Source organism: Psammomys obesus, unplaced genomic scaffold, assembly GCF_907164565.1.
Source record: "Psammomys obesus unplaced genomic scaffold, mPsaObe1.curated_primary_1811, whole genome shotgun sequence".
Classification (NCBI taxonomy): Eukaryota; Metazoa; Chordata; class Mammalia; order Rodentia; family Muridae; genus Psammomys; species Psammomys obesus.
Genome location: NW_026596051.1, coordinates 24,752,623 through 24,779,279, shown reverse-complemented (window position 1 = coordinate 24,779,279; position 26,657 = coordinate 24,752,623). Strand labels below are relative to the sequence as shown.

Sequence of the window (26,657 nt, the reverse complement as noted above, 5' to 3'; positions counted from 1 at the left end):
TTTCTCCACTGTGTTGGGTTATACTTGGGACAGATTTTGGCTTTAACTGAGTTTAAATCTTTATTTGTAAAACATATCCATAGTCCTATAGCTGACCCATCATAATGTTTCTGAGCTAGAGACACTAATAACCTAGTAATTGTTAATAGCCAGTAAATTTCTTTCTTCAGAAACTAGAGTCATATTTAGTCATACTCCCAATGTGTTCCCACATATATTTAAATATTTAACTGTCCTTTGTGATACTTTTTTTTGTGGATATTATCTCATGAAGTTTTACACATGTTAATGTACGAAGTGCCAAAACTGGGGTGGAGAAGAAAGTTCAGGTACTGTGCATGCTTCCCCAGTACCTCCCCAGAACAATTGAACATACATTTGTGTATATGCTTATGTGTGTATGCTTACACTGTTAACTCAGTTTCTATGTACATTTCAGATTTTATAAATAGAATATTGTACAAATAGTCTAAATCCACATGATTTATATAAGTGATTTAGGTTTCTGATTCTTAAAATACAGCTTTACTTCTTCATCAGCATGTGTATTTTTATACTAAAAAGAACACTAAGCTGTCCCTTAGTCGGTTTACATTTATTAAAGACTGTTGGGTATTAGTGAGCTATAGTCATGTGTAGTATTGCAGACTTCCTAAATGCATGGACCAGTTAGGTGAAATAACTGCTCTGTAAAGCTGGGAATAATGTGAGACTCAGAGTGTGATCGTTTAGACACTCACGTTGCGCTGAGTTTTAGCTTCTTGGTGTCCAATACCTGCCATGGGTTATATCATCTGTGGAGCTGAAGTGCCTGAGATGTGCTAGAGATTGCATAGTAAATAGACCCAAAGAGGTAAGTTTGTATCTAAAATATGTCTCATAAATATCCTTTGTTTTCCAGCAACACTGTGAAAAAGAAAAGGCTTCCTCCAAGGACCTGAAGCATGCTCATGGCAAAGGTGAACCAGGCAAACCTGCCCGGAGGCTTTCTGAATCTCTGCATTTAGCTGATGAAAACAAAACTGAATCAAAAGTAGAAAGGGAATATAAGCGACGGACATCTACCCCTGTTGTCTCAGAAGGCGCTCAGGAAGAAACAGATACAAGAGATGGAAAAAAGCAAGCAGAACGCTCAGAAGTTAATGTGGAAGAACCCCAGAAGCAGAAAAGCAGCCTTAAAAATGAAAAGTATCAAAAGAAAGATGATCCTGAAACGCATGGGAAAGGCCTGCCTAAAAAAGAGGCAAAGGCTGCCAAGGAGAAATCCGAAAAAGAAAAAGGTCAGTTAGAAGAAAAATTATCTTCAAAACACAAATACAAAGGTGACAGTATACATAAAATAGGTGATGAGACTGAACCTCACTCCTCTGAGAAAAGTTTAAAAACAGAGGAAAATATTCAGAAGCAAAGTCAACAAAAACTTTCTTCAGATGATAAAACTGAACGTAAAAGTAAACACAGGAATGAAAGGAAATTGTCAGTATTGGGTAGAGATGGAAAGCCAGTTTCTGAATACACTATAAAAACAGATGACCATGCACGCAAAGATAACAAAAAGGAGAAGCACCCGCCATCTGAAAAAACCAAGGCTGAGCACAAATCCAGAAGGTCAAGTGACTCTAAACTTCTGAAGGATGCTGCAAGCTCCAAGCAGCACAATGTAACATTGCAGAAAAGAAGCGAGAGCTGTTCTGAAGAGAAGTGTGAGACAGACTCCACTAATGTCGACAGCAGTTCAAAGCCAGAAGAGCTTCATAAGGAGAGGCGAAGAACGAAGAGCTTGTTGGAAGAGAAGCTTGTGCTAAAGTCTAAATCAAAAGGTCAAGGCAAACAAGCAAAAGTTGCTGAAACAGAGTCACAAGAAGGTCTCACAAAACATGTGACAACTCCAAAGCCTGATAAGGAAAAGAACTCGGAAGACAATGACCCAGAAAGACAGCGTAAGTCCAAACTTGAAGACAAATCTTTAGAAGAATCTGTTGCTGAACCTGCCTTAGAGAATGCTATGCCTTCAGCACATGGTATGCAGAAGGACTCTGGGCACAAAGCTAAGTTAGCAGTGATTAAAGAGAAACATAAGGCAGATAAAGACTCAACCTCCTCCAAACTTGAGAAGAAGCTCTCAGATGGGCACAGAAGCAGAAGCTTAAAGCACAGTAATAAAGACATGAAAAAGAAAGAAGAAAATAAACCAGATGACAAGGATGGTAAAGAAGTTGACAGCAGTCATGAAAAGGGCAGAGGGAATGGCTCAGTCACAGAAAAGAAATTAAGTAGAAGGCTGTGTGAAAACCGCAGAGGAAGCATATCACAGGAAATGGCCAGGGAAGATAAGGTAGCAGTGAACATCTCAGGCACTGCCAGTAGTTCCCTGCAAAGACCAAAAAAAAGCAATGAAACCACATCGATCTCTGAACAAGAGCCAATGGAAATCGATTCTGAGGTAGTAGTCGACACTGTGTCTGAGCTTTCTAAAACCCAGGACATCAGTAGTAATAATTCTCAGCAAGACACTGACTTTGAAAATGTTACAAAACATAAAGCTGCTGCTGGGGTTTTAAAGGATGAGTTAAGAACTTCTGTGGTAGATTCAAAACCAGCAGCTCTGACCTGTAAATCAGGGCGTGGACTAGCAGTTACTAGCAATTCTGAAAAGCATGCTGACCATAAAAGCCCATTGACCAAGAAAGTGCACAGCCATAGTAATGTATCAAAACCCACTCCAAAGGAGAGAGAGCCAGTTCAGCGAGGAGCCCATGAAGTAAATGTGGACTCTGAAGTGAGTCGGAGAGGGTTTGGTAAGGCCCCATCAGAAAATGAGAAGGGACAGAAGAATTTAAAAGGCATGTCCAAAGCTACTGAAGAATGTGGCACTCAAGAATGTGGCCCTTCTCTTGAATACTCTACAAACTCAGATCTCTCATCATCCTTAGGCTCTGTGACTGTTGTTCCTCAGAAAGAATCTCATGATTCAAGTACAATTCCTGTAGTTGACAGAGAAGTGATTTCAGAAGGTGGCACAGCCAGTACCTCTCTGGTAAATCATTCTGATGTCTCTAGCCAAAGTTTGAATGTTAAGAAGTCAGAAGTCCATAAGACAAATGGGAACAAAGAAGGTAATGATGGTTCCACAGTAGATATGCCAACAAAAGCAAATGTCGGTAACAAAAGGCACCTTTCTGAAGATAGCCAGAACACGTTGCTGTATAGTAAAGAAGGCAAAGTAAGCATACCTCTTGCTGGCAAGACAACGGGCATGACTGGGGAAAATAAGAACATTAACAAACAAAGGAGCTTGATGGGCACGTCCAAGAAAGAAAGTGATCTGAAGGTAGAGCCTGATGTGAAGCAGGACAGTGCTTTAGTTGAGCATGTCGTAGACCTGAGTACAAGAAAGGAGGCTGAAACAGTCAGGCGTAAGCATAATAGAGATCCAGATGAAAGTAAAAAAATACCAACTGATGTTGAAAGGAAGACCGAAAACAATGAGGTGGACACCAGTGCTAGGCGTGATGCTGCCTCTGTGCCACAGCAAAGGCATGGGAAAACAGACAGGGTGGCAGCTGGATCTGGTAGAAGAGACAAAGCTTTCATTGCTACTAGTTCTGAAGGGAAGGACAAAGGCATCATGTTAAATCCAGTCAAGGCTGGGGATGCCATCACCACTTCATCAGAAACAGGAGAGAAGGGGGAGCCCCTACCTTGTACCAGTATTGAGGCAGATGAAGGCTTCATAATGGGTGCATGCCCTAGAAGCCATACCCTCCAGGTTGGGGCAGAAGCCAGTGAGTGTACTGTTTTTGCTGCAGCTGAAGAGGGTAGGGGTGTTGTCACAGAAGGATTTGCTGAAAGTGAGATTTTGCTCACAAGCTCCAAGGAAGGAGAAAGTAGAGAGTGTGCTGTGGCTGAGTCAGAAGGCAGAATAGCAGGCCCCTTGGGTTCTCATACAGTTCAGACTGAAGCCAATGTGAACAGTATTACAACAGAGGAGAAAGATGATGCAGTAACCAGTGCATGCTCTGAGGAAAAGTGTGATGGTTCTTCGTGTACAGTTGAGGGCACTGCTACCTGTACTGGTGAAGTTGAAAGTGACGGTGCTGTTACAAGTGCTGGAACAGAAATAAGAGCAGGATCTATGATCAGTGAAGATGCTGATGGGTCCCAAGAAAATAGGACACAGGTTGATCCTAAGAAAGAAACAGAAGGCACTGTGACATGTACTGAAGCCAAAGGGAAAAGTAGTAACTTTACTTTCTGCTTGGTAACTGGAGTGGGAACCCAAGAGCAACGTGTGGTTACAGGTGCAGATGTGGTCCAAGTAAATGATGATAAACCCCGAGAGGCAAGTGCCAACCAAGAAGGAGATGGTTCTGGAAATGATGGTACAGAAGGTGAGAGTGCAGTCACCAGCACAGGCATTACTGAAGAAGATGGGGAAGCAGCAACAAATTGCACAGGCTCAGTGGACAACAGTGAAGGTTGTGCCATAAGTTCCGAAACTGAAGAAAATGCAGAGAGTGCAATGGACAGCACCGAGTCCAAAGACATTACTAATGTACCTTTAGTGGCTGCTGGTCCCTGTGATGATGAAGGCATTGTGACCAGCACAGGTGCAAAAGAAGAGGATGATGAGGGGGAGGGTGTTGTGACTAGTACTGGAAGAGGAAATGAAACCGGACATGCTTCAACTTGCACAGGGCTAGAAGAAAGTGAAGGAATGTTGGTTTGTGAGAGTGGAGAAGAGAGTGGTCAGATTGGCCCTACGAGGGACCATGTGGATGGTGAGGCTGGGGCAACAACTGTGAATACAAATGACAGTAATGTTGATAGCATGAGTAGTGCAGAGAAGGTAGTCAAAGATACTGATATCTGTTCCAGTGCCAAAGGGATTGTGGAAAGCAGTGTGACCAGTGCCTTTGCAGGAAACAGTGATGGGCCACCAGTTATAGGTGGTAGTGAGGATCCTTTGGCTAGTGCGTCATCTCATCACAGTGATAGCCAGCTTACCAGGAAAGAAACAGTGGAAGATAAAACCACTGGGTTGGTGAGGGGCAGTGATGACATTCTTGTATCTGGAGCAGTTCCAGAATATGAAGTTGGCCACACGTCACCCAGGGGAAAATGTGAAGGGATCATCACTTCTGTGGAAAACGAAGAGTGTGATGACCTTATGGCCTCTACTGCCAGTGCTGATGTTTCCAACAAGGACAGCTTATCTGGGAGTAAGAATCAAGGCAATGGCTTGGTGATTTCTACCAGTACAAATGATTGTACCCCTCAGATAAGTGCAATTACAGATGTGAGAGGAGGACATTTGTGTACGCTGAGCAATGAAGAAAATATGGGTGGCACCAGAATACATGTGGAAGGATTTGAGGCTCCTATGCCCAGTGCAATTTCAGGTGATAAGAGCCAACTCACTGCAAACAGAAGTGAAGAAAAGGATGAGTGTGCCATGATTTCTACAAGCATAGGGGAAGAATTCGAAGTTCCTATATCTAGTGCTATTACTGTCACATGTGCTCAAAAACAGCAGCCAGCTGCAGCAGTTGAGGAAAGCACTGCAGGTCCAGCCTTGGTAAGCACCGAGGACTTTGAGGTGCCTATGCCCAGTGCTCCCACTGAAGCTGAAAGGCCTCTTGCCTCAACCAGCAAGGAGGAAAAGGATGAATGTGCTCTCATTTCGACCAGCATAGCAGAAGAATGTGAAGCCTCTGTCTCTGGTGTAAGTGGAAATGCACCATCTGTTACAGATGGGAATGCAATTATCTCTACAAGTTCAGTTGAAGACTGTGAAGGCTCTGTGTCCAGTGCTATCCCTCAGGAGGCAGTCTGTCCCTCAGTCATACCAGTCGAGGAGACGGGTGACACTGCCATGATTTCCACAAGCACCTCTGAAGGACGTGAAGCAGTCATGATTGGTACTGTCCCTACAGAGGAAGACCAGGCCACCACTGTGAAAGGGGAAGATTTGAGTGATGCTGCCATTATCTCTACCAGCACCGCAGAGTGTGTGCTGATGTGCACCAGCCTAAGCAGACATGAAGAGACTCAGCCAGCCACACAGAACACAGAAGGAAATGGTGGACATTTAGCTACAAAGCAAAGTAAGTGTGAACTACCCATGCCCAGTCTCGTGGCTGAAAGTAACTGTCAGTGCCCTGGGCCATTCACGACAGGCAAAGATGTGGGTCCCTTAATGGCAGTGAGTATCAGGGGGGAGCATGACAGGCTGCCAGTCTGTGAGCCCTCTGTAGGACAAGGCCAGCCAGGTCCTGATGTGTGCATAGGAGAGGAAGAGAGCCATGACAAGGATTGCCCGGGCCAAGACCTCAATTCAAAAGAAAGGAATACATTGCTGAGCTCTGTTCAGAGGGAGAACAAAAGTGCAGAGGCAGAGGCAGCAAGGCACAGTAGCATGGCCAGTGGTATAGTAAGAAGGGACTCAGAGAGGATTACAAACTCACTGTCTGACAACCCGCCTAAGACTAAGTGTCTGAGAGGACCAGAACATAAGTCTTCTGAGTGTCTGGCAGCAGTAAATACTGGTGCTAAAACTGATGGCATGCTGCCCATCGCAGATACCGCATCGGAGTGCCCTTCTGACCAGCAGGGACCTGAGAACAATTTGAATACTACCACCAAATGTATTGCAGGCCAAGAGTCAAAAATGGCTCCTTCGAACACAGCAGTCCTTCCAGCTTCCTGCCATGTAGCTCCATCTGCTCCAAAACAGGAGGGGGTCTTGACTACAAAAGGTGACCACAGTGGCACATGCACTAGTAAAGGGTCTGCTGAGGAAACGGGACATGTTGCTGGTGCAAGGCAGTCATTCCACAGGGAAGAAAACCTTGATGTCACTGTTCCTCCTGAGGATAATGGGTGCGGCATAGGTGAGAGTCCATTTATAATTGTGTATTCTAACACTTCACATAGGTGATGCATGTAACAGCAGTTAATGAAAAAGGCATGAATTTGAAAGAGCAAGGAGGGGTATATGGCAGTTTGGAGGGGAGGAAAGAAGAGAAAAATGATGTATTTTGATCTCAAGAATAAAAGAGGGGTTAGAGAGGTGCTTAAGAGCACTGGCTGCTTTTCCAGAGACCCAGGTTCAATTCCCAGCATCCACATGGCAGCTCACAACTGTCTGTAACTCCAGTTCTAGAGGACATGATACCCTCGTACAAGTATGTATGCAGGCAGAACATCAATGCACATTAAATAAATAAATAAATAAATAAATGAAAGAAAGAAAACTTGGAAAAGAAGTGTCCTAAGGGTTGAAATCAATAACTTGAATTTGTTCCATTGCATTTAGCATAGAATGAGTTGAATGTTCCAGTGGTTTTTGTGACTAGGTTTTACTACATTCCATTATTCCTCTGTCCCCTGGAAGAGCAAATAGAAGGGCTTCTGGCAAGAAAAAACTTGTAAGCTCTTATGGAAAGGAAGGCTTTTCCTTGTCAGCTCTGTGTGAGACAGGTGAGGGAAATAAAAAACTCCAGCCTAAAAGGATGTGCTAAAATTGCCCACCTGAGAAGACTCCATTGTCTCTGGGTCTGCCTGCAAGGTTTTGATCTTGTGTTCAGTTTCACTGTCAGGAAGTAAAGTGGGTCTACATAAATCATCATCTTGACTGGGTATTTTTAAACCTCAAGGGTTCAAAATGTTGCTTATGTATTTTTAGGGACAAATTTGATGGAGCGGACTATAGAACAATACTAGGAAATAAGATATATCCACAAATGGTATTTTATCTCCCTTTCTGGCTAGCTACCTGTTTATGCAAGCAAGAAATAATTCCATTCCCCACAAATGAGGAAATGGCCACTGCCTTTTTCCAGCCCCCTTTCCCCTACAGTGTACTCGTTTTTGCTGCTTTTTTGCTTACAGTGAAATAAATCAGCAAAGGTAGGTGGCTGACTACCAGATAACATGCTGTCTCTTTTCTGTGTGAGATGTATTTTTGCATTCAAATGTTTAAATTATGTTAATTCTTTTGAGTTTCATTAGACAATGAGGAGCTACCACCAAAGAGTGTAGGAGGACTGGAACTGTCAGCCAACTTGACAACTGAGGTAAGACCAATAGCTGAGTAAGGTTGGACTGAGTGGAGTGTGCTGTTGACCACGCATACGTAAGCAAGGGCCTGTTCTCATACCAGTAACACATGCTCTTACCACTGTCAAATGGGGTAAAAGCTAAGAACTTGAATAAACTTAGTAAGAAATGCCAATGTCAATTTCATCTCCTCAAGGCATATGTGGAGCCACCTTCAGTTTCTATGTCACCTATGTTTAATATGCTGTCAACAAAACATGAGTCCATGATTTTCTGTTCCCATAGTTACCACCCTCCCCTCAGTGACTTTAATGTCTCTCTGTTAGACTTGAACTTCTGCTCTAGCCCATCCTATGGTTCATGCCACCATGCCCAATATCTTTATAATAATTCTGCCTAAATTTTCTATGGTTTCATATTTTGAATAGAATTGATATTTTTGTTGGATCCTTACCATACATTAGACTCTTGTTTCCTGTTTTTAGGCTGGCTTCTCAGCACCTGCCAACAATGTGTGAGGAGCTGACAGTGAAGGAGGTTTACCTCAAGAGAGCACTGGGCAGGCAGCAATTAGAGTTTACCAAAGGACATTGGTGCAGAACTCTGCTTTTAGAATTGAAGGTTATTAGAAAAGGTAGACAAAGAGAAGGGATAGAGGATACTGTGGTATTCCAGCTCCCCAATGAAGTGGGACTTCAGTTGAGCAGAGGAGTAGGACCAATCAGTAAGCACCACATGTATTGTGCTAAGCTAGAATTTTAATCTTAGTAAGAGAAACATTGATTGGTGAAATGTGAGATTCGACTGATTTTTTTTTTCCCTGTTTTGTTTTTAAATGTTGACATTCATTTTTCAGTTCATGGGAAATATATTTTTAAATTACTTCTAGATACTGGGTGGGGGTGTCTAACTCAACACAGTTGCCAGCTAGACTCACCTCACTTATTTTTGTGGTGCTTTGGATTTTGTAGACATCTGTGCATTCAGAGGAAGATACAAATCATGGAGTGGTAGCGGCACCTGGAAACCCCTGCGTTGGAAGGCCGAATGGAGCAGGTAGGGTGCTTTGAGCACACTGTCTATCTCTGCATGTATTTTTATCTTTCACTGCATCTTAAAGCTGGTTGATGATGGAGTAAAACAGACAATCAATTTGCCTTTTTCTTTTTAAAAAAGTTTCGAGAAAATTCATTAAGATTTATTTAAAATTTTGTTTATTCTGGTGAATGGGTGTGCACATGAGCGTGTGCAGTTGGCCCGGAAAGCCAGAGCTGTCAGATCTCCTGCAGCACAAGTTCGAGGCAGTTGTAAGTTGCTATATGTGCACCGGGAACTGAGCTTTGGTCTTCTGCAAGTGCAGTACACCTCCTAACTGCTGAACTCTCCCTTTAGCCCTGTATTCCCTCAGGTTTTAACATACTCACTTTCTCATCCTGTTTTACATAGGGTTATTGTTTAATTTGACAACTCCAAGTAGAAAACAGCCTGGCTAGGGCACATGCTTTATTCCCTGTGTGCTTCTCCATGCCCTTGCTGCCCTTCCAGGGACTGTTGCAACTTGTTTCCAACAAGTCATGTGCCCACTTGATGACCTTGGCCCTAAGATCTGGAACTCTAGCTTTTGCCGTAGTAACAGTACAAAACCATTCTCAGCTTGTATCATCTCAACATTCACTATTGTCAGCCACAAAACATTTAGGAGAAAGTCTCAGAATTAGCAAGGATTAGGGCAACAGCTTTCAAATGTTTTAGTCTCAAGAGCACTGTATACTCCGGACAGTTATTGAGGATTCCAGGGCCAAAATATTGTCAGTTTGAATGTGGAGTGTCCCCACGGGCTCATGTATTTGAACATTTGGTCTCTATACGGTGGTGTTGTTTGCAAAGGTTATAGACCCTTTAAGAGGTGGAAACCTCACGGGAGGAAAAGGACGGACGGTAGCTTAGCTCTACACCCTGCTTCCTGACTATGGAAGCAATCCGACTAGCCACCTTCTGTTCTGCCAGCATGCCTTCCCTGCTGCAATACTGTGTACCTCTAGAACTGCAAGCCAAAGTAAACTTTCTTCTTTGTCCAGCATGCTTCATCACAAAATGAGAAAAAACATTAATACCACTAAGGTAGTATCTGCTTTATTAGTTCGTGATTGTATTAGGGAGCTTTATTTTTTCTTTACAATTTATTCATTATATATCCCAACTGAAGCCGCCTCCTGCAACTCCCCAAGTCCCACCCACCCTCCCTCTTCCCCTCATATCCTTCCCCTAGTCCACTGAAAGGGGAGTTCTCCACTATTCCATCTGCCCATAGCTTGTTAAATGTCATCAGGACTGCCTGGATCCTCTTCCTCCGTGGCCTGGCAAGGCTGCATTATCAGGGGCAAGGGTTCAGAGAGCAGTCAACAGAGTTCATGATAAAGGCAGCCCCTGTTCCCCTCACTCAGAGATCCACATGGAGACTGAGCAGCCAGTCGGCCACATCTGTGCAGGCCACATCCTCTCCATGCATGGTCCTCCTTGGTGCATCAGTCTCTGCAGGACTCACCCCCCCCCCGCCCCCCGTGCTCAGATATTTTGTGGGGGATCCTGTTACCTCCATGTCCCTCTCTTCCTCCATAAGACTCCCTGCACTCTGCCCAAAGTTTGGCCCTGAGTCTCAACATCTGCTTCGATCCCCTGTTGGATGAATCCTTTCAGAGGACTGTCTGTAGTAGAATCCCAGCCCGTTTCCTCTCTTCTACTGCTTCTGGTGTCTATCCTGTTTGCCATTCTGAATGAGATTTAAGCATCCTCTAGGGTCCTCCTTAGTATTTAGCTTCTTTAGGTTGTAGATGGCAGTCCTATATTATATGGCTAATATCTGCTTTCAAGTGAGTGTATACCATGCCTGTCTTTCTGTTTCTGAGCTACCTCACTCAAAATGATGTCTTCTAGTTCCATCCATTTGCCTGCAAATTTATTTCATGATTTCCTTGTTTTTTTAATAGCTGAGTACTATCAATTGACCATGCATCTACTATGCTCACATTTAACTAAAAAGTGTACTAAAATCCAACAACAGTGACTGAAAGTGTAGTTCAACAGTAAGTAGAGCACTTGCCTAGTGTATGGGAAACCTTAGGTTTTAATCACCAACACTAACCCAACAAAAATCTCCAAACAAAATTAACTATAAATCTATGGAGGACTTTATTCTTATACTTTGATGTAAGAAAAGAGAAAAAAAAAAAGTATCTGAGTAAATGTAAAAGCAGGAAGGAGTAACTCCCCTTGGCTATACCAGTTTGAGAACCATTACGGTAAGGAAATAGGAATGAGAAAAATTATAACAATAGAAAATTATTTTCTCAGCCATACATTAAGAAGGAAAGAACTGCCCTCTTAGGGTGTAGTTCAGTGATAAATTGTGGCATATCATATACAAGGCCCTAAGTTCAATCTTCTAGTTCCACTATAGAGACAAATACCAGAAACTTCTCACTTTCGAGCTTTTAACTTTCCTCTCACCCCTCTCTCTTCTTTCCTCCCTGTCTCCAGTATTGAATATCATACATGTCAGATGGCACAGCCTGTGTCATTTGGATGGCAGACAACAGAAAACCCTACAAATAATATCTTAAAGGAAATTTATAGCTCCCAGAGCTGAAATTTGAGGTAAAGCATTATCTAGGAACATGTAAAACAATCACAGTCCATAAAAACTGCATCTCAATTTTCCTACTCATCCTCCTATAGCTGTGCTTTCTCAAGTATAGTCTTGAGGAAAATGGCTTTGTAGTAGTTCAGACCAGAATCCTAAGGAATATGTCAAATATATTTATTAAGCCAAGTGCTCTGTTTCTGGTACTGAAGCATTGCATACCAGAGTCTGGGTTCATTTAGAAGATGCTAGAGTGACAGCTATAATATCTACTATAGTTAACTCAGCTCTTTAAAATATTTCACTGACAAAACATTAGGCTAGGTGCTATGAGAACCGAGGTACATGCTGCAATTCAACTAAGATGCAGTAAAAGCAGATCATTCAAATTCAAGGACTAGTACATATAAATCCACATCATGACTGCTATCTGGGAAGCTGGGGAGGAGAGGCCATAATTGGGGATCTTTCTGGACAAAAATACCTGAAATAGCCTCAGAAGCCTTCTAAACAGAAATTCACAGTCCTCAAAGAGTGTTCCAAGATGCTGAGTCATTCATGCTGAAGTTAAATAATCCAAACATGAATAAATTAGTTAAATGAGTATGGATGGCTGTTTCAATAGTACACAGTGTTTGCTGTCAAGAAGAAAATATTGCTTATATTCTCAGTCTTCGGTTCCCATGTCTAGTTTTATACTGTTTTAATGTATTCAGGTACAATTCAATAAGAGATCTATTTACATAGAAGGAAGCTATTTAAAAGAAAAATGTATATTCTGTCATTGTTGAGGAGAAACAGTAGGCTTTGTACTTCAAGTTCCAATGAATATAAACAGACCATTGCTGAGGGGAAAGGATCTAACCTTTCATCTGATGGTATTGTTTTCAAATGAGTCAGTTTTAAATTGCAGTTTGGCAGATAACATTAAGGTCTTCTGCCTTTTCTTTAGCTGCAGGTCACTGAAATGGTTAAATCACTGCAGTGACTTATTGGGCTATAGACACTATCATAAAAATCCAAGCTGTTTTTCTGGTACTATGCAGAACACAGGTTGTAAAAAAATGATTGGTCAGAGTTTTATGATTCACAAAAATAGAGGTCATTTGACATTGTCTTGTGTAGCACCTCTGCTCTGGAAGTCTTTAAATGTGTTCTACATTTCAAACATTGTTTCCTTCTGCCCCTTCTTGTTTTTGAACAGCTGAACTACAGAAGGACACGTCATTGATGAGGGAATCAGTAAATGTAAGTGAATGTAATAGTTTGATCTGTTGATGATTGTTTTTGTTTGTGGATGAGTACAAAAGAGATAAGCAGTGTGCAAGGAATTGTCTGTGCAGGAGGCCATGTGGTAGCATGCTCTCCACACAAGTTCAACATGCTAACAGCAGCCTTTACTTGACCTCTTCCATATTCACCTACATTGATAAAGAACTCTGGGGCTTTCTGGTTCTTATTGTAATAGAATTGCAAAATCAGTTGTAATATCTTACATTTTCCTGGCACTGTAGACAAAATACTTTGAGAGTTAGATTTCATTTCATGCTATGAAAGCTTGTCTGAAGAGACTGAACTGTGGTTGTAATAAACACTTTTCTCCAGATGTGATTCTCACAATTGCTTTGAATTCCTTTGAAAGTTTTGTTTTTGTTTTGCCTCAGCATATCCATAGGGAACCTAACACTAGGGGTGAACATTTTTATATAAAACACTCACAAATCTCAATTAGCCATGCTTTCCTATGTCCTGGAAAAAATGGGAGAGCTTTGCTTACTGCTGCCACTGTGGGGTCAGAGTCCTTACTTCAGTTTTGAACTACACAGTTCTGTACCTAGATGCTCAGAGACTATGCTGAAAAGAAAGAGAAGTCCCTGTGGTGGGGCTCTAATTTGCTCTCCAAGCTGAAACCAACAGCACCAGGCAGCATGTGCAATCCCCTCACTCTCAAGTCCCCAGCAGAGTGCAGTGGTCATACAGGTCTGCAGCCGGGCTTGTAAACTATTGTAGGACATTGAGACTGTATAGTTTTAAATCGTGTGATTGACAAAATTTGCCAAATAGATAATTTAATGACAAAAAAATACTTGGGAGTTCTGTTTTGGGGTTTCTAACTTTTTGAAACAGGGTCTTGCTATATAAGCTATTGCTTCTTATGTAAGGCAGCCAGCCTCAGGCTTGTTGCCGCCCTTCTCTCTCAGCTTCCCCAGGGCCAGGATAGCAGGTGTGAGCTGTACACCACACTCAGAATCCTTTACAGATAAAGAGGAGAACTTGTAAGAGCTTTAAATGAAGAATTCTGAAGCTTGAACTTTTTCCAAAATCATTTTAAAGACAAGGAGAGTAAACACTAAAGCATGATAACTTAGTAGGTTAGAATTTTCTCACAGAGAAGGCCTTCTGTACCCTTGAGCGTCAGGGTAAACTTAAGAGAACATGCACCCAGTCCTGACAGCATTTGTGAACAGCCAGTTTACACACGTGTCTTGTTACATGCCCTTAAGTTTATGTGAGACTATCCATAAAGAACCCTTTTGTTGTATCTTTAGGTTGAAAATTCAGAGTTAAGAATCAATGAAGAAATTCACTGTGAATCTCAAAACAAAGAAGGTAAGTTACTGAATTCCACCGTAGTAATTTTAGTGACAGTCTTGCACATGCTATGTTCTACTCTCTTCCTTTGCAAATGTCCTCCTGTCATTTACGTAATCCAATAAGTAAACATTAAATATCATAATTATAGTTAAGGAAATAGCTGAGAGAGAGAATGAGTAATTTGCCTTTCCAGCTAAGAAGTGGTATTTGACTTTAACTAACTACAAGAACATTGCCAGACACCTCAGTGGGTTCAGTCCCATGTTGGCGCAACCTGCACAGTCTCATGGGATTTTTATGATAGAAAAAATGAAATACTGTGCCATGCTTCCAGCTGAGCATTTGTTAACTTCTCACGGGCTCACCGTAATAACAGATCAGGAAATTGTGTTCTTGTAAGTGAGTCCTTGTTACACATAACCTTTGAAGGCCACTCGTTCCAAAAAGAGAATTCTGCTCTCAACCAGCATGTGAAGTTTTGTTGTTTTTTGCTAATTTTGTTGATTCTGTAATCTAAGATTGGAGAATGATCTTTATATCATATACTTAGTTCTGATATATGGCATCATATTTTAGACCAGAACAAAATAGTGGCATTGATTGATAGACACTTACGTGCGTGTCACCTCGTTTGTCATACCGTAAAATTTGGCATATTTGTCTCACTCACCTATTAAAATTTTACAAATGTAGTGAGTCCTTATGATAGGGCTTCCTCGTCACAATCTCTTTCTCTTTTATCCTATCCAAAGGGAACCACTATTCTGCATTTACTAGGTATGATTTTAGCTTCATAAAGATGTGTAGCATATGTTCCCTGGTTTAGGTAAATTAGGTAACCACATTTTACAAACCATTTCCATCATATTTGCCTACTTTGCAGTATGTTCTAAGGCTCTGTCCTCTTTATTCTATGTAAGTCCAGTTACCTTATTGTAACACTAGTTAGTATTATGTTGTATGGATATGCCACAGTTATTTTTTTGCTTCGGTTTTATTGGTGAACATTCCAATTTTTTTAACAGCTTTTTCTTAAATTTATGGTTGTGAGCCTACCCTTTACCGGCTGAGCCATCTCTGCAGCCCTTAACAGCTTTTTCTAATTACAGAGTATTACCTTGCATGTTCTGTGTCTCTAAATTTGCTTGGTAACAAGCATACCATCAATATAGTGAATGCTAGCTTGTCTTCAGCTGGTATAGTTGCCACTTCACACTTGGCATTGTGCTTGACCTCGTTGGGCTGTAATGCTTGCTGATCTCATGGCTGTGGTGCAGCACTGCATGGGGAATCTTTGGACACCTAACACTGGCTAAAAAGCTGAAAGAAGAAGGCCTGAAGTCTTCAGTTTAGAATTCAGTTTTGTGGTACTGACAGTCGTTTCTTGCTTGGGCCTTGTTTATTCATATTTAACAGTGACAAACAATGGAGTGTCCCCAGTGGTGTTCTTGTGAGAATCCATCAAAAGCCCTCTGAACTGTCATCCACAGTGCCTACTGCATAAGTGCCACTCAAAGGGATGGCTAGACAGTTTTCCCTAACCAGATGTTTTATTTCAAAGATTTAATATGATTTTCTGTTGTATTTACCATTCAGAAGTACTCAGTGGTAGAAAAGACAGCACAGAAGCCCTAAGCGGTTGCAGCATTGAAGAAGATCCTGGAGAGGTGTGTTCCAGAGTTCACTCGGGCTCCTGTGTTTTATGTAGGGTTTTCACCTCTGCTTGAAGAAAGGTGTTAGAAAGGCTTTATTTCTTTTTGTTTTGTTTGTATGTTGATTGGTTATTTGAAAGTTTTATGTATCACTTGATCATATTTGCCCTCCCACAATTCTTCCCCATCTACCTGAACTTTTCTACCCATACAACTTTGTGTATGTGTGTTTTTCAAGAATTTTAAGTTCTTCCATACCAGTTTGTGCTGCCCAAGTACTTTTTTTTTTCTTTTTAATAAATTAGATGGATGTTAGAATTTACATGTTGTTTGTAACCTGCTTATACTTTTGTGGTGCTTAGGTATTGTATTCCTGTTGTATGGTCACAATTCACCTTTCTGCACTGCCATTCATCAGCTCAGTCTTAGCAGAGGTGCTAGTACAGTTCTTTTTCATTAATGTATCTGTTTACTGTAAGTGATAAAAGCTATTATTGTGCACCCCTACTTTAACTGATGTGATCCAGATCCTGCTGCCTATGACATGTCCATTGTTAATTTCAGGTTGAAGAGGAAGAAAGGCACTTATCTAAAAGAAACAGAAAGCAACATTACCCCTCCTCAGAAGATGAACTAGGTATTCATATGTGCTTCTGTTTTAGATGTCCAAAAGTTAACATTCATATCTAATAATGTGGGACAAGAAAATCTCTCATGAACGTAGTAACTGTTTTGCTGCATTACTTTTGAGGCTAATTTGAGACACCAATAGGAACTTTTCAGTCTTGGATTCAGAAATTAAATTATTTCCTGCAGAAACCCAAGTTGTAGACATCTCATAAATCTCTAATGGGGGCCTATGACTGGGCCAGGTGGCACTGAACATTATGGTTTTGTTGTGGGTAGATACTGGCTAGAGCTAGTGAGGCACTTTAGCCAAGGCACATGTGATAATTGCCTCATTCTGTTGCTGTCATGGCCTGTAACAACCATATAATTGAACTTTCATATCATATACTGATAGTGAAAATGTTTCATAGTTATTGGCTCCTAGGTACTAGAGGCTTTGGAAAATATGGATATGGTCAGTGTGGACAAAAGACTGAAATTTTTAAAAACTTATTTATTTTTATTTTTAATTATAGGAGTGCTCTGTCTGCATGTATACCTACATGCCAGAAGAGGGCATTAGATCCCTTTAAATATGGTCATGAGCTACCATGTGGTTGCTGGGAATTGAACTCAGGACCTCTAGAAGAGAAGCCAGTGTTCTTAACCATTGAGCCATCTCACCAACCCTGAATTTTTTTTTTTTTTTTTTTTTTTTTAGTTAATTTTTTTCAGTGTTATTAGTTAATATGGGCCATAGTAATAAATCTAAATACATAATGGCATAGAGCCATGGAGTTTTCTGTCTTAATGCTGGGTCTGATGGCATGGACCTGGATTTTCAAGAGACTGAGCAATAAGATCCAGACCTAACCAGTTTACAAAGTAAGATTGAAATACATGTTGCTAGTGACTGCCATGTCTGACACAAAGTAGAAACTCATTAAATACTTAAGTCAGTGAACATCTGAGAAAGAATACATGTGTTCTCCTTTTTAAATTAGAAGTCTGTGATTATTTTGTAGTCATAAATTGAGATTATATTTTAAATCCTATATTAAAGTACATACATATATGTACTTTATATAGAGTCCCAGTTTATCCTCATAGCATATAGTAAATATAGGCTAAAGCTCTGACAGTCTTACCATATTTCCTCAAGCAAATCTGCTTCCATAGCCGAGGTCTCAAGCTCAAGGCTGTGCCTCTTGGATAGAACTCCAAGCACCCAGCCCTTCCCACTAGACGTCTTGGTATCGTTTGAGCTTTTTGATGGTTGCTTTGTTTTGCTTTTGAAGCAAGGTATTGAGATGTTGTCGAGACTGGCCCTGAACTGGCAGTACTCCTGTCTCCGTTTCTGAGTTCTTAGACTAAACTGTCATGCCCTGATTGGAGATTTTTTTTTTTTTTTATTCTCCTGTTTTTCAGTAAGCCAAAGGCCAATGTTGAGTCTCATAAAATTTTTAAAATACTTAGAATAACTTTTGGCTTCAGTGTATCATAAACCTTAAAAAAAAGAAGTCTCCAACTGGCCTAAAATAGAACTGTATTTCAGTTTCAGTCAATTTTTGTTCTTTTGTGATTCTATCCGAACTGTTTTACAGATGATAGCCCAGATGTCCTGGATTCCAGAATAGAAACAGCACAGAGACAGTATTCGGAGACTGAGCCACATGACACAAAGGTATCTTCCTACTGATTAGTTTTTAAGTTTGGCGGTAGCCTAATTGCATCATTGTAAATACTCAAAATTTTTATTCTACTAACCTTATATTCTGTATCTAACAATAATCAGCTTGTTACCAAAGATGTACACATTTTTTACTTTATAAGCATAAACTACAAGATTATAGTAATATGCTTGATTATAATTTTTCTCAGTGGTCTTACTTATTTCTCAAGGTTTCCAGAAGTTTTTTTCCTGCTCTGATATGCTTTTATCATAGTTGTACATTTGCCAGTGGTGATGCGTGTGAGTTAAACATGTTGATGTGCTGCCTCTGTCCAAGGACTTTCTGGCCCAATTTTGGCAGTCCCAGATCAGCACTTTCCCCATAGCTTTTGTATTTGTCCCAGGATTCAAGGGAGCTGCTTGTGGGTGCTTGCCTTCCCTGTGTTGCCCTTCCTGCTGATCCAGATACACTTTCTGCTGTGTACCTCTTCAATGTTCTTCCATTTCTGAGACTGGCTACTCAGTATCTTCTGTTTCTCTTGTAAAAGCTAGCTTTCAGCTCACTAAAGCTGTTCTCCTTGTGCCCACAAGAACTGGAAAACTAAATAAAAAGAAAAGACTATTAACAAGAAGGAAAAGTAGCATAGTACCATGAATTTCGGTGAGTCAGCCTAGGGGAAAAAAAAAGACTCTTAACTCATTCCTCACTCCTATTCATAGCTAGGATCATAAGATAATAAATAGTCTTAAATTAATAGAGAAGCAATTTGAAGGAGAAGCTTTTTTTATTTCTCCTCAGTTTCATGTAAGTTCTTTAAATAATGAATTGAAGTAAAATCCAATACTTCACAGATAGAGTGCATAGGACCCTGAGTTCCATCTTCAGTCCTTCAACACAAAAAAGCATCCCCTGGTAATATTTTCAGTATTATGAAATAGTGTTTTTCTGCAGGGAAGCTGTGTTCAGAAGTTTTTTAATATCCCATTTTACAGTAGTAGTGATATGTAGACTAGGTTGGGAGTGATTTACCACTCCTGTGGCAGTCTATGAAGTAAGGTAGTATCACTACTAGAAGCAATAAAGTTGGGGCTGGAGGGATGGCTCAGAGGTTAAGAGCACTGGGTCCTCTTCCAAGTCCTGAGTTTAATTCCCAGCAACCACATGATGTTTCACAACCAACTATAATAAGATCTGATGCCCTTTTCTGGCTTCCAGGCAGAACACTATATATTAGAGAGAGAAAGAGAGAGAGATGAATAAATAAATAAGTAAATACATCTTTAAAAAATAATTTGTCACAGAGGGCCCCTGAAAGACTCTACCTAGCAAAGTATTAAAGCAAATATTAAGTCTCATAACCAAACTTTGGGCAGAGTGCAGGGAATAATATGAAGAAGGGGGAGTTAGTAAGACCTGGAGAGGACAGGTGCCACAAGGACCAAATATATCTGGGCTCAGGGGTCTTTTCTGAAACTGATACTCCAAACAAGGACCATGCATGAATATAACCTAGAACTCTTGCTCAGAAGTAGCCCGTGGCAGCTCAGCACCTAAGTGGCTTCCCTAGTAAGGGGAACAGGGACTGTCTCTGACATGAACTCAAGGGCTAGCTCTTCGACATCCTGCCAACCCCCCGAGGGAGGAGCAGCCTTGTTAGACCATAGAAGAGGACATTGCAGCCAGTCTGAAGAGACCTGATAAGCTAGAGTCAGATGGAAGGGGAGGAGGTCCTCTCCTATCAGTGGACTTGGAAAGGGGCAGGGAGAAGATGAGGGAGGGAGGGTGGGATTGGGAGGGAATGAGGAACGGGGCTATGGCTAGGATACAAAGTAAGTAACCTGTGATTAATATAAAAAATAATAATTATTATAAAAAAAGCTAACAAACAAAAATAAAAGAATACTCTGGAGGAGAGAAGGGAAGGTTGATAAGATCCTTGAGGCAAAGCTAGAAGCTCCAAAAGAAATTTCCTTCAATAACACTGTATCTGTGTTACTGAATAATTATCAAGCCCTTGAAGTGTGCTGGGAAAAATAAGCTTTTAACTTACTTTGTTTTTGTTAAGTTATACGGAAATGTTCCATGTTGCTGGTAGCTATCATATTTATATCATGTTCCAGAAAGCAACGTGTCTGGACCTGGGTCCCAGAGACCAATAAAAAGTTAATTGCAAAATAAATAAATAAAAATATATCAGGAGCCACTCTCTCAAATAATAATAATAATAATTTGTCTCCAAATGGGACAGCACTGATATTTAAAAAAAAAAAGGGGGGGGGGAGTAAAGTCATTGTCAGGTTGGTATGTCAACTTGTCAAGACTGAAAAGAGATAAAATTGAAATTGGAAAAACTCCAGGCACTGGAAAAATGGAAAACTGAAAATAAAAATAAGTTCACATGTAACGTCAGGAGCTGGTAGAGTTCTTGAGGGACATAGTGCTTACTGTGAAAGAATCATCTCTTAAGCAGAAATACATTTTGTCCCAGACATGAAGACAGGGCAGCATCTTCAGCTACGCCTGAGCCTGAGCAAACTAACAAAGGCACAGCTTTTATCTTCCCACCCACCAGCACATAAAAAAGGGTCTAGCTTGAAACTCACTATATACATGAGCCTGAATATTAGTGAGGGCAAAGTAAATAATTTGCTCTCGAGACAGCTGTTAGGTTTTCACAGGTGGGCCCTTCAACTTCTAAACATGTGCCCTCCAAGGCTAGCTGAATAAGAAGCCACTGGAATATTTTAAAAGTGGCAGAACTCCTTTTAATTCTACTTTTTATATAAAACTATTCTAAAATTCTCTGTGAATATTTAATATGGAAACTAGCCTTTTATTGTATTATTGTGTTTTATTGTATTCATCCACCATTTCTGGCTCTTACAGTCTTTCTGCTCCTCCTTCTGTGATGATCCCTGGGCCTTGGAGGAGGGACTGTGATATAGATGTCCCATTTAGTGCTGAGCAGTCAACAGTCTTTGTATTTTCTGCACCCTGGCCAGCTGTGGGCTTCTGTGTCAATCTATATCTACTACAAATACAAGCTTCTCTGATGAGGGCTAAGAGATACATTTATGGGTATAACAATAAGTCATTAGCAGTAGTTCACAGGAATAGCAGGAAACCTATAGGTTCTTGGCCCAGCAAATAGTTTCAGGTGTGATTTCCATCTTGTGGAGTGGGCCTTCAGTCTGAAAGTGGTGGTTATTTCCATGATGTTGATGCCACTGTTGCACCTGTGGGTATGTTGTGCCAGGCCAGTCATTATTGTAGCTTGCAGTTGAAACCTTTTTTCAACTAATGGTAAATAATCTAACTGCTGGAGGTTATTGCTCTAAACTAGTTTATTTGAATCCCCAGATATTCTTTTTGGCATATGCCTCTGTCCTCTACCACTCCATAAAGAAATGCAATTTATAGTAGTTCTTCCTTTGGAGTTTCTGTTAAAAAGACAAAAGTACGGGCTGGAGAGATGGCTCAGAGGTTAAGAACACTCAGTGTTCTTCCAAAGGTCCTGAGTTCAATCCCCAGCAACCACATGGTGGCTCATAACCATCTATAGTAAGATCTGGTGTGCAGACAGAATATTGTATAAATAATAAATAAATCTTTAAAAAAAAAGACAAAGTACATTTTTGGTTTTTTAATCTTCTATTAACAGTTCCACTAACTGAAATAATGTTTTTATTTTTTCCAAAGCATTTATCAAACTATTCTAGTAAGGCATTTTAAATTTCTTTATTTATTTTTATTTTATGTGCCTTGGTTGTCACATCCCTTGGAACTGGAGTTACAGACAGTTGTGAGCTGCCATGTGGGTGCTGAGTATTGAACCCAGGTCTTCAGGAAGAGCAGACAGTGCTCTTAACCACTGAGCCATCTCTCCAGCCCCTCAAACTATTCTAAATGATAACTAGAAAAGTGTTATTGAAAGAAACTCAGGGAAGTGTGAATGGTGACAGAGTTAAATTTGAAAATGAACCATCTGGTTTTGTTCAACTTGTCTACAGGAAGAGAACTCTGGAGATCAGGAGGAATTCTCTAGAATAAGTTCAAAGACAAACAACACTGCCTTGGAAGACAGAGGTGCGTGAAAGCCCTCCATGGGAGTATTGGAGGATGAGTCCCCATAACACCACACCTTGCATAAGCATCACCTGCTGGGACATCCCTTTGCCTATTTGCTTCATCCAGAAAGCACAGAACCTTATGCTTAAGTTTGTAAAGCTGGAGATTATCTTTTAAGTTGAACTCTTTTCTCAAAGGGTGGTGTTTCTTAGTTAACTATTACTGGGCTTATTGGTTAATAATGGAAGTATGCAAATGAAGTGATCATGTGTATCTGGGATTATGCTGATTCTCTGGGGCATGATAAAAGCTTACCTGGTCAACAGCACTGCATTGAGTTTTGCCTTTTCATCAGATGAATTTAGCAGCAGTGAGGGTACAGGCGAAAAGACTGAGCTGAATGAAGATGACAGTGTGAAGTCACAAGAGGTAAGAATTGGTTTTCGTGTTTATTCTCTCAGAATAACTTCCAAATGTGTCATTACCTCTACATGAGTTTTTCATAAGTACTTTTTAACCATTTCAATGCAGTAGCATACTGTTTTAAGCAGTGTGCTTTATGAATGTCGTTCTGATTAATTTTGTGCGCTTGCTCTTATTTCATCTAAGCATTTATATAAAACCTACTTATGTCATCCATATATAGGGTCAGTTCAGCACTGTGCCAGCGGCAGTGTCAGGTTCCTGGCCTTGCAGCTGAGCACTGCAGGAGGAAATGGGAACAGCAGCAGGAGGGCCCAAAGAGACCTAGCTTAGTGACGCAAGACAATGGCTTCCCAGGAGGCTGCAGCTTCACCGAGTCCAGCCAGTGTGCCTACTTCCAGCACATTCAAGTTGATAGATAGCTTCTGGGTCAGAGAATGACAGTAGCCTGAGATAGACCTCTAAATCCCAAACCAGCCATGGCTAGTTTACCAACTCTTTAGTGGTTTCTTATAAGAGATTCACTAGATTATTTATTTTTTATAGGACAGATAACATTACCACAATTAGCTTAAAGCAAATCCAGGATGTAGCTCTTGTCTGGGACAACACTCTCTAAGCACTTGTTACTTGCGTGGGATTCAAGAGGACTGCAGTGTGAATAAATACAAGACTTTCCAACACTGCATGTAGGCTGGGCTTCATTCCTCTTAGTAAGGGAACTTTTAATTGATACATTGGGGGTAAATTACTCTTTTATTGATGGGGATTTTTTTTTCATTTTCTTCGTAGGATGACCAGCCAATAATTATTAAAAGGAAAAGGGGAAGACCTCGCAAATACCCGGCAGAAACAGCCTTGAAATCAAGTACGTGTTTGATACATTTTCAGTCATACAAAATACTTTCTGAATTGACCTTCTAAGTAAATTTTTATTTTATTTTTTTAGAAGAAGACTCCAAAGCAGAGACTAGCATTACCACTGTAAGTAATTGTAAAGGATGAGATAAGAACCATTCAGATGGGTGCTCTTGGCCTGTGACACCTTGTGCTGTAAACTACTTTGTTTTATTTAAGTACTTCAAAAGACTTTATTAAAACATGGTCTAGCCATTCAGATAATGCCTTGATTAGCAGTATTTTGTTGTGGACAGAGTTCCGACAGCTGTTCTTAAGCCAGTTCCATCCATTCCTAGGAGTTTAGTTATGTAAAATTAGACAGCCTTGGTTAAAATATAGAAGTTCGCTGTCCCATGTAATTTTTGAGTAGTGACTTTCCAAGGGAATTTTCTCATGGCCCTTGCTGCCTTATGATTTTTCTCTTGAATTGTTTGTATACGCGATATGCACTGATTTGAGTGCAGGGTAATCGTCAGTGCTGTTTGTGTGGATGTGGATATAGTGTGTGCACGTGTCCATGTGCGAGCACATGGGTGAGTGCGTGCATGTGTGTGTGTGCACATGAAGGCCAGAGGTCAACATTAGATGGCTTTCTTAGAACTGTCTGCCTTATTTTGTGAGACAGGGTCTCTCAGTTAACCTGTAGCTCAGGATTTAGATAGGTTGCCTGACCAGTGAACTAACTCCTAGGATCCACTTATCTCTTCCTCAAACTCTGGGTTACAAAGGTGCACTGCTGCACCCAGCTTTTTACGTAGTTGCTAGGATCCCAAATTAGGTCCTCATGTCTATGAAGTAGGCACATTATTAACAAGCCATCTCCCAGGACTACTACTTTATCTCTTTAAATGTTCTTATTTCTGACTCTGAAGTACATACACAGTGAAGTCATCATATGAGGATTTCATTCCATTTATTTCAATGGCGGTGAGTGGTGACTTAGAAAAACATCACTTTGAATTTAAACTTTAGCTTTGTCACTTTCTCTCAGACCTGTGACTCATGGCCAGTCGTGTAATTCTCCCAAGACTGCAACCTTGGCTATAAAGTAGTACAATACTATAGTACCTAAAGTATTTCTGTCATAGTACTGTAAGACTGCAGAAGGAGAACCTCCTGTGGAATGGCTTGCTGGCTTCCCTCAGGGAAAATGGACAACTTTGATCGTGTTTCAGTGATGTGGCAATTAGTCTCCAGAGTTGCAACCAAGTGGGGGGAAGACACTTTGTGTCAGAGATTGCTCCAAAGCATGGGCAACCACACTTGCTTGACCAGCCACAGGAAATAGATCCCCACTATTCTGATTACATGAGTAAAGGCCTTAAAAAATATTTGTTGCCTTTCTGTATAGTAATGACAAACTGTTCTTGTTGATTTTTGCTCCTTTAGGTAGAACAATCTCCAACTGGCAGCAAACTGAAAGGCAGCCAAGCAGGTATGTGCCGAGCCCTTGTCTGCCTATAGTCTAATAAGGTGAGGTCTTTTCAGTTTATGTGCAAGAACATTTAAGAGTGTTTTTTTTTTTTCAATTTATTCATTATATATCCTGATTGAAGCCCCCCTCCCTCAACTCCTCCCAGTCCCAACCTTCCTCCCTCTTCCCTCCTATCCCCTTCCCCTAATCACTAAAAGGGGGAGTTCTCCTCCTTTGCCATCTGCCCGTAGCTTGTCAAGTCTCATTAGGACTGCCAGGACCCTCTTCCTCTGTGGCCTGGCAAGGCTACATCATCAGGGGCAAGTGGATCAGAGAGCAGGCAACCAAGTTCATGACAGGCCACCCCGTTCCCCTCACTTGGAGACCCACATGGAAACTGAGCTGCAAGAGTGGTTTTCTTTCTTTTTTTTTTTTTTTTAATTTTTATATTACACTTTATTCACTTTGTTTCTCCCCATAAACCCTTTCCTCCTCCCCTCCTAGTCCCACCTTCCCTTCCCCTTCTCCACACATGCCCTCCCCAAGTCCACTGACAGGGGAGGTCTTCCTCTCCTTGCTTCTGATACTAGTCTATCAGATCTTATCAGGAGTGGCTGCATTGTCATCTTCTGTGGCCTGGTAAGGCTGCTCCCCCCTCAGGGGAAGGTGATCAAAGAGCAGGCCAATCAGTTCATGTCAGAGGCAGTCCCTGTTCCCATTACTATGGAACCCACTTGGATACTGAACTGCCATGGGCTACATCTGTGCAGGGGTTCTAGGTTATCTCCATGCCTGGTACTTGGTTGGAGTATGAGTCTCTGGAAAGACCCCTGTATTCATATTTTTTGGTTCTGTTGTTTTCCTTCTGGGGTTCCTCTCCTCTCCAGATCTTACTGTTTCCCACTTCTTACATAAGATTCCATGCACTCTGCCAAACAGTTGGCCATAAGTCTCAGCATCTCCTTTGATAGTCTGCAGGGCAGAGCCTTTCAGAGGCCCTCTGTGGCAGGTTCCTAACTTGTTTCTTGTTTTCTTCTTCTGATGTTCATCCTCTTTGCCTTTTGGGATGAGGATTGAGTGGTTTTCTTAACAGTGTGTTCTCCTGCTTGAGCAGGGAACCTAGCCTGGCTGTTGGGAGAGATTTTAGAATTTCATTGTTTCTCAATGAAATAAGTTGACTGATTCGAAAAGAAACTTACATATACTTACTTTTTTTTTTTTTCTTTAGTCTGAGTTTGAGTCTAGGATACTGTCATTGCAGAAGGACAAGGCAGTAGAAAGCAAAATAGTGAAGGCTAGAGATAAATTCACTGCAGTGTCCAAGCTGAAGTTTGCTGCATTTTTGTTGGGATGAAATGGAAAATGTAGCTCTTTAGAGCTGTATTACCTCAAAGGTGACTGCTTATCTCAGAAACTTACTGTGTTCAGAGAGACAGTAATCTGTAACAGAAACCTCTGTGTCTTACTTTATCACTTCAAGTGTTTTTGTCCTCATTCCAAACAGAAAAAGAAATCCAAGATGTTGGTAATGGTTGTCCCTGAATGGGAGGCTAATAGAAGAATTCCTTATTATTTAGTCTGCCTTTTCTTTATTTTTAACTGTTTAAATTTTAACCTCATAG

General features: G+C 40.9%; 1 protein-coding gene across 8 annotated transcripts in view; it reads left to right on the top strand.

The window, feature by feature from the left end:
• The window catches only part of Bod1l1 (biorientation of chromosomes in cell division 1 like 1), a 58,323-nt gene that overhangs the window by 21,869 nt on the left and 9,797 nt on the right, over positions 1-26,657 (top strand). For 4 of the 8 annotated variants that reach the window (XR_008722007.1, XM_055623838.1, XM_055623836.1 and 1 more), the window contains exons 10-22: positions 902-6,893; positions 8,005-8,078; positions 9,033-9,117; positions 12,906-12,949; positions 14,251-14,311; positions 15,893-15,963; positions 16,513-16,585; positions 18,162-18,241; positions 22,241-22,316; positions 22,654-22,727; positions 23,514-23,589; positions 23,671-23,705; positions 25,011-25,056. Coding sequence is in view for 7 of the 8 variants with exons in the window: in XM_055623838.1 (XP_055479813.1) it covers positions 902-6,893; positions 8,005-8,078; positions 9,033-9,117; positions 12,906-12,949; positions 14,251-14,311; positions 15,893-15,963; positions 16,513-16,585; positions 18,162-18,241; positions 22,241-22,316; positions 22,654-22,727; positions 23,514-23,589; positions 23,671-23,705; positions 25,011-25,056 (6,787 nt within the window). In the remaining variant the exon portion in view is untranslated. The remainder of the gene's footprint in view (positions 1-901; positions 6,894-8,004; positions 8,079-9,032; positions 9,118-12,905; positions 12,950-14,250; positions 14,312-15,892; positions 15,964-16,512; positions 16,586-18,161; positions 18,242-22,240; positions 22,317-22,653; positions 22,728-23,513; positions 23,590-23,670; positions 23,706-25,010; positions 25,057-26,657) is intronic. The other 4 variants (XM_055623839.1, XM_055623837.1, XM_055623841.1 and 1 more) reach the window with 3 other exon arrangements.